The 10,398-nt window shown below is 33.7% G+C and overlaps 2 protein-coding genes across 2 annotated transcripts; both read left to right on the top strand.

Moving 5' to 3' along the window:
• Positions 1 to 2,481: 2,481 nt before the first annotated feature.
• Positions 2,482 to 3,370, top strand: LOC125852141 (uncharacterized). Its single transcript, XM_049531870.1, has 2 exons — positions 2,482 to 3,041; positions 3,151 to 3,370. The coding sequence occupies exons 1-2, from the start codon at positions 2,482 to 2,484 to the stop codon at positions 3,368 to 3,370; spliced, it is 780 nt and encodes a 259-aa protein (XP_049387827.1).
• A 6,038-nt stretch (positions 3,371 to 9,408) lies between these two features.
• LOC125852142 (uncharacterized) lies at positions 9,409 to 9,945 on the top strand. Its single transcript, XM_049531872.1, has one exon. It carries the CDS (start codon positions 9,409 to 9,411, stop codon positions 9,943 to 9,945), a length of 537 nt encoding a protein of 178 aa, XP_049387829.1.
• Positions 9,946 to 10,398: the final 453 nt, after the last annotated feature.

Below are 10,398 nucleotides of genomic sequence, written 5' to 3' on the forward strand. Positions count from 1 at the left end.
AACCATTCCCACACCCACTACTCGACCCGGATCCCAAATTAACCTGGCCCTATTGCTTGTTCTCGGCCCAATAGCTCTTGCCAGCCCAATAACTATTTTTGTGACCTTAGTATTCATATTGGGTTGGACTTGGTTCATAACAGAATTAGCATATGGAAATTTAAGAATAAGCAATCGCTAAGATTTTGAGGCAATGATCAAGGATAGTGCCACGTAGGCCAAAAAGGGGTTGAAAATTATATATAAAATAAGTTCGGGGGGTAATAGGACCTTATTAAAGGTTAGGTGTGTCTCAGGGATTTTGGGCATAGGTTGGGGGTACTTATGCATTTTCCCTAAGAAGTATGAAGGTGAAACTGTTAGTTTTAGGAAGCTGCCTGATAATGTCTATTCTCTAACGATTGTGGAATTGTTCAATGACAGCGGATTAGGTGTTGGTGATGAAATTGCGCTATTTTGGGATCCTAGATTACCAGCATTTATTCTCATGTTACTTTCTAAGGCTGGTGATTCAAGAAATAGGCACGTATTGATTGATTAGGGGCATGTAGAAATTCAAGTTTTATGTTCAAATTCTGCAAATGATTCAAGAATTGGAATATGAATATATGATGATTCTTTTCTNGGTCCATTGGTGAGCTTCCTAATTATCCATTCTGTCTCCCCCTCACATGCCAAACGTATAACACGAGACTTTTGAGTACATTCTTCCATACTCGAAGTTGTACATGGACAAAGGTTTGGTGAACGAGTTTGTGACGTGTGTTCGTGTGTGTAACACACGAGAATGACCCTAAGAAGTATGAAAGTGCAACTCATGCAAGTGCTAGCTTTAGGAAGCTGCATAATGATCGCGAATTGGGTGTTGCCAATGAAATTGGGATCCTAGGTTTTAAACGTTTATGTTTAAAATCATCTAGCTCGATGATCAAGAAGTCGAAATTCCAAAACAGGGATATCTAACATTTCACACCTTTTGCTTCAAGTGTCTTAGCTGACATTTGTAGGAAAGATGACAGATAACAAATAAAGGATTTAGCGACGATAATATAATTGTTGATATATTATATTTAGCGGCAATAACAAATATAAGTTTTATAACCAACACTCTTTATTAATTTCGCTTAAGGCTTTAGCGATTCTGGATGCAATGACACTAACTCAATTGTCACTAAATATTTTTATGACAATAATATTGCCGCGGAAAGAGAATTTATTGTTATTAAATAATTTTTTGTTGCAGGATAAATAAATTGAAATGAACATGTATTTTAAAAATAATTTATAATTTAAATTAAACATGAAATGAGTGACGATAAAAACCCAAGACTTATACTTAAAGTTAGATGTTTCTAGTTAGTTTGCAAGATTTTAGAATCCAAAATTTGTCAAAGTCTGAGTTCAACAATTTTATCCAACCTCAACCATGTTTGAAATTATATCTCTAATCAAATTACTTATTTACTATATGTTTTGAAATTATATTAGAAAATTAATTGTAGAAAATTAATGAAATTTATTAAAAAACTATTTGTATATTTTATATGTTTCCAATCAAGGAAAGTAATGAGGCAGTGCAAATTGTAAGAAAGGGATTTATATATATTATTTTTTAATGAATGTACCTTAAGTTGGATGACAGGGGCAAATATATCAAAAAAATATGACGAACAACAAATCTAACCTTTTTCTAAGAATACAAAGGCATATATGACCTTTTCCCATTTTAAAAATCATATATATATATATATATATATATATATATATATATATAAGAGAACATATGTTATTAAGGATAAATGATAAGATGTAGTACATCTGATGTACTAATAATTTTCATTTTCTTTTACATTATTAATGTTTGTTATTACGTAATCTTGTATGTGAGATAATATAGTATTTTAGTTTTAATGACTGATAGATTTTAAGTAAAATTTTATAAATTCCGTGATATTAAATTCCCGCGTGAAGCGCGGATTACTAGTATTACATAAATTGAGATGAACCTAATAGGCAATGTGTTATACTATAAACTCAACACAAATTTGGCTGAAATCAACCTCGTAGGATAGTAGAACTAGATTTACTATTTCTATTCTAATATATCGTATTCACTACTATTTTTATTCATTTAACACAAACCATACCGTTGTTGATAAAAAAAAGTTAATTCAACCATAACTAATCTCTAGTAATTTCAACATTACTAATTCATGATATTGAATACTATTCTTATTTATGTAATACAAACCATACCGTTGTTGATGATTAAAAAATAATTTAGTTCCAGCATAAAAAATAATTTTTAAAAAGTAAAAGAGAAAAAAGAAAGAAAAACAAAAACTGAAAACTAAAAAATGGTTATGCCCGCCATTTGTAACGGCTTCTTTTTAACTCTGTTTATCCTATAAATTTCCCTCTTCTTCTTCTAATTCCCACTAAAATTGTCTCCCAAATTTCCAATTCTTGATCGTCAACAGCATGGGTGAAAGGGAATGTTCACTTCTCCTTGTAAAACCTTTGCTTAGCCTTAAGAAGACCTTCTTTTACAATTTATTTCCATCAAAAGAAGAAGAAGAAGCTTGCAAACTTAACAATACTCCGTATGTAGTGACTCGAGAGCTAATTGAGATACGGGATATATATCCTCCCCCCAAAATCGATCTGGAAAACCCATGGCAGATCAAGATAAAGATTACCAGTTATGAGGTTGAGGCAGGAGCCCTGTTGATTCCATATATCGAGACGTTTGAGTACATTCTTCGATATTGGACATTGGACATGGCCAAAATTTTGGTGAACGGGTGCAGGGTGTGTGTTCAAGTGTGGGATGTAACAACGGATAATGCTCCTAAGAAGTATGAAGGTGAGCATGTTTACTTATGGATGCTGTGCAACGATGACTATGCTCTTTCGTGCATTGAATTGTTCAACAATAACAGATTGGGCGTTGGTGATGAAATTGGGCTGTTTTGGGATCCTAGATCTTCAAATTTTATGTTCAAATTACTTTATAATCAAAGAATGCGGCTGATTCATTTGTAGAAATTGGGATATTATGTTCAAATTCTGTAAACGATTCAAGAAATAGGATCATAGGTTTGTTTAATATAGAGTAAGAATATATGATGATTCTTTTCTCAAATTTAGTCTGCTTTTTGAACTTGTGATTGGAATATCTGGATTCTTGGCTACGATAATTGTCGATTCTGTTCTAGCATTAGTCATTGTTGATAGAAATGGACAAATTTTCATCCGAATGGAGATGCTAATCGTAATGAATGGTCATTGCTCGTGGCTCTTAGCAATGGGTGAAAATGCCAAAGCTGAACTTATTCATCATAGCTGGAGCAAACAGGCTCTTTCTTAAGCATCCTATAAGCTTGAGTCATAGCCTAAGTTGCCATTTCTGACAGAAGCATTTAATGAATTCCAGTTTCTCTTAGAATCTGTTGTTTGTAATTAAGCGAGAAATCATCAACTTCTGAACTAATAATCCTAAATAGAGTGCTGTATATAGAAATGTATTTGGGCAAGTCGAATAGAGGAATGTGATTTCTAAATTCATTAAATTGACTGGGTTTGAATGCATTCTTCCATACTGGAAAAATGAGGAAAAGGATTACCTGTGAAGATCTCACTTTTGGAGATCTGCGAATTCCATTTTTCCTGACGTTTGAGTGCAAGAAGTTTGGTAAACGGGAGCGTGTTGACTTGTGGGATGCAACGAAGAAGAATGGCATTAATAGGTATGAAGGTGGAAATTTTACTTTTAGGAAGCTGTGTAGTGATGACTACTCTCTATTGTGCATGACATTGATCAATGATCGCGGATTGGGTGTTGATTATGAAACTCTCCTATGTTGGAATCCTATTATTTCAAAGTTCATATTCAAATTAAGGTTTGTAGGAAGAAGACATTCTCTAACACACCAGGGGTAATGACTCGAGAGCTAATAGAGACGACAGGCCCTGCCATAATATTTGATCTGAGTAACAGAAGGTACATCAGGAGACACATTACACATTACACATTCTTAAAGATGTTTATGTTCAAATTAATATGTAGGGCTGTATTGAATGATTAGGGGCTTGTAGAAATTCAAATTTTATGTTCAAATTGTGTAAATGATTCAAGAATTGAAATATGAATATATGATGGATGATTCTTTTCTCAAATTTAATCTGTTTTTTGTACTTGGAATTTTGTCTACTTGTATTTGCAAGAAAAGAAATGAGTTTTAATTCATCTGTTCACTCCCTATTAAAGATGGTTATACAAGTTTGAATGTTTTGTGCCTGAGTTGCTAAGAATGAGCAAAGATGTGATAGTTCAAACTGTTTTATTTCTTTAATTAGAGATGGTTGTATTAATGTTCTTGAAAGGTCTTACAACAATCACATTCTTCTGTTTTTTCTTTAACTTGAATTTGCTGATATCATCGTCTTCGTACCTCAATTCTGCTGATCTGAACTTGCAAGTGTATGCGCTAGCATTAGTCATTGTAGTTCATCTAACAGAATATGCACAGTAACATCAAAGAGACGGTTAGTGAGTGCACAAATCTGTTTACATAGAGTCAGCTCATTTAACAGACACAACTACCTAACCACTTGACTAATATCAACTAACTGCTAACAGAAGGGAACTGCTGTGCAAGTATATATCAAGTCCTCAACACTTCTACAAAGAAGATTATACTCGCAACTAATGCCCGATATGTTGCAAGATCACTAATGACTTAGTTGGGTTGAAAGTTGGCAATCATGCAGAGTTGTGTCCATACAACAATGAAGTATGAAAACACTATACCAAGTAAACGATCAACGGTCGAAATCTTCAATACCTCTCCTTCAGAAACACCATGCTAAAAATGATATAAATGATTCATTTAAGTTTGAAAGTAGCTAGGTCTAAAGTTAACGTATGAATATATATTTTGTATAGGTAATAAATCATTTGTTTGTGCAAATAATCTATGGTATTGTGGCATTAAATAACTAAAATCATATATGTAATATTATGACACTTTGATATCTAACTCTGTTGTTTTNGAAAAACCGAACGTTGAAAGAAATGATGGATGCATTATTTATAAGTTCGGGTTTATCACAAAACTTGTGTGGAGGAACTATCATTACTGTAAAAGGGAACGACAAAAAGTTTTGTCTTTTCAGAAAGAAAGCAATTTTGTTTGTTCAGGACACAATCTATTCCATATGAGAAATGGAAAGGAAGAAAATCCAACTTGAAATATTTCAAAGTGTGGGGGTGTCTAGCCAAAGTCCAAGTTCCTATTTCTAAAAGGATTATAATAGGACCTATGACTGTGGACTGTAAAATTAGACTTGAGTAGTCTAGTGAAGGGTCTAAAAGACCTTGGAAAGAAAAAAAGAGAATGTACTTAATAAAGAGATTCAGAGGCGTATTAAATGTCAAAGGACATTTACTTTCTTCGAATATGATTTTGTAACATTTTTTGTGTCTTCTGTAGACTCATCCTTTTGGAAAGATGGTGTCAATAGTGAGATTGATGAAATCTTGAGCAACCATACTTGAAGTTAATTGATCTTCTTCTAGAAAATAAACCTTTGGGTTCAAAGTGAATCTTCAGAAGGAAAATGAAAGTCGATGGAACTGTTGACAAATATAAAGCAAGACTTTGTGTCAAAGGCTTTACACAAAAATAAGGTCTTGAGCTTGTCGATATATACTCATCAGTAACAAGAATTACATCCATTCAGATACTAATATTATTAGTTGTGGTATATGACCTCCAAATTTATCAAATGAATGTGAAAACAACTTTCTTAAATGGAGAATTGGAGGAAGAAATTTATATGAAATAGCCCGAGGGTTTTGTCGTTCCTGGTAAAGAAAAGAAAGTGTGCGAACTTGTTAAGTCACTTTATGGACTAAAACAAGCACCCAAATAATAACATAAGAAATTTGATCAAACTATGTTGGTAAATGGATGTAAGAATGATGGAAGTGATAAATGTGTTTACATTAAAATCACAAGGTCATTGTTTGTTTGTATATTGGTGATATGTTGATCATCAGTAGAGACACTAATGACATAAATGCTACTAAACATATGCTAGAAAGCAACTTTGATATGAAAGATCGTGGAGTTATTGATGTGATCTTAGGTATAAGAATCCTTAGAACTCCAAGGTGTTTAGTATTGTCACGGTCTCATTACATTGAAAAAGTACTTGACTAGTTCAAATATTTGGATTTTAATATTGTCAAGACTCCAATAATGTGAGCTTTACACTTCAAAAGAATGAAGGTGAAATTGACTCACAATTGGATTATACTAGAGTATTGGGAAGTATGATGTATATCAAAAAGTGTACGCGATCAGATATAGCCTGTGCTATTAATAAACTGAGTCGGTTCACAAATAATCCCAATTAAACTCATTGGATGAAAATGAAGAGTTTTGGAGTATTTAAAACATACTCAAAACTATGTCTTGCATTATACAAATATCCTACAGTATTGAAAGGATATAGTGATGTAAATTGGATCACCGGGATCAAATAGCGTAAAATCCACGAGTGGATATGTATTTACTCTTGGTGGAGGAGCAATCTCTTGGAAATTTTCCAAAAAGACATGTATTGCTAGCTCTACAATGATCTCTGAGCTAGGTGCTCTAGATAAGGTCGGTGAACAAGTTGAAAGACTCCGGAATTTCTTGGTAAATATTCTTTTTAGCCCAAACCTTTGGCATCAGTATGCATACACTTGGATAGTCAAGATGCAATAGGTAAGGCATGGAGCATGATGTATAACGGAATGTCTCGTCATATAAGACATAGACATGATACCGTTAGAAAACTACTCTCTAGTGGAATTATCATAATTGACTATGTAAAGTCAAAGGATAATCTGTCGGATCCACTTACAAAAAGGCCTAACTAGAGAGAAGATTGAAAGATCATCTAAGGGAATGGATTTACGGCTTAGGACAAGTCATCATGGCGGTAACTCTATCTAGCAGACTGGAGATCCCAAGAGCTAGATTCAAGGAGAAAAACAAAGTTGTGACTGACGGTTCGGCATTGTCAACCAACTCAATCCATTCTCATGATGAAGACAATGCTCAGGAACAAGGATACATCATTAAGGCTTGTTATAGAGTTAATAAAGCTTAATGTTTTTAATGATTTGCTAAGTTTGGCAGATTTGACCAAATAGTGTATCTACGCGATAACATGGTTAGAAATCACTTATGTGAGTATGAAGTGTAAGCCGCTTCAAAGAGGATGATTGTCAAAAGCCCATCTCTCTATACACTCATGAAACCAGGAGGTGTTCATGGCTGAAACGAACACAACCGTAAGAACCATAAACGGTAAAGGGTTAATTGTGTGACATATGGTTGTCTAGGTATACACCAAAGCTCGACGGTTCAAAGATATCGCATCTACCGATTGACCGAGTATATCCGACATATGTTCACTACGGAAAGTCCAAGGGGAAACTTACTTATCCAGATGCAATTAATTCTTGCTTGTAAAGTACACATATTTGTCCGTTTCTTTGTCTTGGAGTCATTCCCCATTCATGCGGGGCATTGTTGGGTTTTTAAAAGGTGTGAATGGAAAATAAAGAGTTGCGACTTTTAAGAAGAGTTGTGACTTTAATGAAGAGTTGCGGCTTTTATAAAGAGTTGTGACTTTGATGAAAAGTTGCGACTTTTATGAAGAGTTGCGACTTTTATGAAAAGTTGCGACTTTTATGAAAAGTTGCGACTTTTATGAAAGGTGGTGACCTTTCCGAAAGATTGTGACTTTTCCAAAGGTTTGTGACCTTTCCGGTAAGGCACAATAAGAACCTTTTCACACTACCCTTTGTTTTCTATAAATTGAGGGATTTCCTCTCATTTTAAGAACCAATTTCTGGACTTCTTCTTCTACTAATAAATCTAGTATTCTAAGTGTACTTTACTGCCGTTGAGTGGCTCGCTGACACCAGCGTTTTGGGTATCAATACACTGGTGATTGAGATCATTCTATCCTGGGAGGACATATTCCAAATCAAACCTCGGATACTAGAGGGGAATAATTTCCTTAAGGGGACACTGTGCATTCAGTGGGCTTGATCTTCTTTCTGTTTTTCCAGATTCTGGTATGTGTTACAGATTCTAGATTTGTGAATTAATTTGTGTTCTTCTGTTCTTCACTGGTTTATTAAACTTAGGTAACTTCGTGTTTCTGCAAAGTTTGTTAGAATCAGTAAGATTCTTTAAACACAGATTGACAACAATTCTTCTTTAAGGAAAAAATATTTCGTATATTTTATCTAATTTGTTTCTGATTCTAGTTTCTCTACTAGTTTTAATTTTCTGGTTGTGAAAATGTTCTTAAACTTAATTGTGTCTTACCAAGTTCTTCAAAGTTTTGTTCTAAGTATCTTAGGAATACAAGATGAACAACAGGGTGTGTGTTCAAGTGTGGGATGTAACAACGGATAATGCTCCTAAGAAGTATGAAGGTGAGCGTGCTTACTTATGGAAGTTATGCAACGATGACTATGCTCTTTTGATGCATTGAATATTATGATTCTTAAAGTTGCCAATTTAGTCTGTGTGATTCCCTTCCTGTACTTGTATTATTATAGTGCGAACAATGTAGTTCCGTGAGCACCAAATTGTTTAGGCATGAAATTTTGCAAAGCGATGATAGTTTAGGAGGATTTTGATACAAGCTGATGTTGCTACTTTCACCTTTATGTTGATGTATTCCGTACAGTGTAATGAATCAATATCCCAGAAATAATTTTTGCCGCGGAAAGAGAACTTATTGTTATTAAATAATTTTTTTGTTGCAGGATAAATAAATTGAAATGAACTTGTATTTTGAAAATAATTTATACTTCAAATTAAACATGAAATGAGTGACGATAGAACCCAAGACTTGTACTCAAGTTAGATGTTTCTAGTTTGCAAGATTTTAGAATCCAAAATTTGTCAAACTCTGAGTTCAACACTTTTATCCAACCTCAACCATGTTTGAAATTATATCTCTAATGAAATTACTTGTTTATAAAATGTAGAAAATTAATGAAATTTATTAAAAACTATTTGTATATTTTATATGTTTCCAATCAAGGAAAGTAATGACGGAGTGCAAATTGTAAGAACGGGATTTATATAAACTAAAATTTTAATTAATTTAAAGTTATATATTAGAAATTTATATATAATTTGAATAAGGAAAGATTTTATAAGAAAATTTCACACCAAAAATAATGTAGTATCTTTTTCTGTTTCCCTCTCAAAGTAGGAAAATAACTTTAAAACCTAATATCTTTAAGAGTTTACTCTTATAAATTGAAGCACTCCTACCTCTCTCAATGCGTAATATTTTTTGGCGAATTGTATCGTTTCTTCAATGTCTGATCAAAAGGAATTCCTTAGCCTTAAGAAGACCTTCTTTTACAATTTCTTTCCATCAAAAGAAGAAGAAGAAGCTTGCAAACTTAACAACACTCCACATGTAGTGACTCGAGAACTAATTGAGATTAGGGATATATATCCTCCCCCAAAAATCGATCTGGAAAACCCATGGCAGATCAAGATAAAGATTACCAGTTATGAGGTTGAGGCAGGAGCCCTGTTGATTCCATATATCGAGACGTTTGAGTACATTCTTCGATACTGGACACTGGACCTAGCCAAAATTTTGGTGAACGGATGCGGGGTGTGTGTTCAAGTGTGGGATGTAACAGCAGATAGTGCTCCTAAGAAGTATGAAGGTGAGCGTGTTTACTTATGGAAGCTGTGCAACGATGACTATGCTCTTTCGTGCATTGAATTGTTCAACAGTAGCAGATTGGCGGTTGGTGATGAAATTGGGCTGTTTTGGGATCCTAGATCTTCAAATTTTATGTTCAAATTACTATCTCAAGTTAAAGGTCCTACAATTTAGGACCAAAAAACATAGCTTAGTCTTTTTGTTAGTATTACTCTTTCATATGGTTGTAATAGTTGAAGATTTGATTATGAAATTGGAATATTTGCAATATTATGATTCTTAAAGTTGTCAATTTAGTCTGTGTGATCCCCCTCCTGTACTTGTATTACTATAGTGCGAACAATGTAGTTCCGTGAGCACCAAATTGCTTAGGCATGGAAAGCGATGATAGTTTAGGAGGATTTTGATACAAGCCGATGATCCGTTGCTACTTTCACCTTTAAGTTGATGCATTCCGTACAGTGTGATTAATTTTAATGAATCAATATCCCAGAAATCTGTTTGGGATCTGATCACTCCATAATATTAATAATTCCTCAAGTACGAGCAAAGATTCCTCTGCATCTTCCAAATACTGATATAATATTCTCAATATCTTGAACTTTATAACACAGTTAGTTCAAAGAC

The sequence above is a fragment of the Solanum stenotomum genome, unplaced genomic scaffold (assembly GCF_019186545.1).
Source record: "Solanum stenotomum isolate F172 unplaced genomic scaffold, ASM1918654v1 scaffold3258, whole genome shotgun sequence".
NCBI classification, from domain to species: Eukaryota; Viridiplantae; Streptophyta; class Magnoliopsida; order Solanales; family Solanaceae; genus Solanum; species Solanum stenotomum.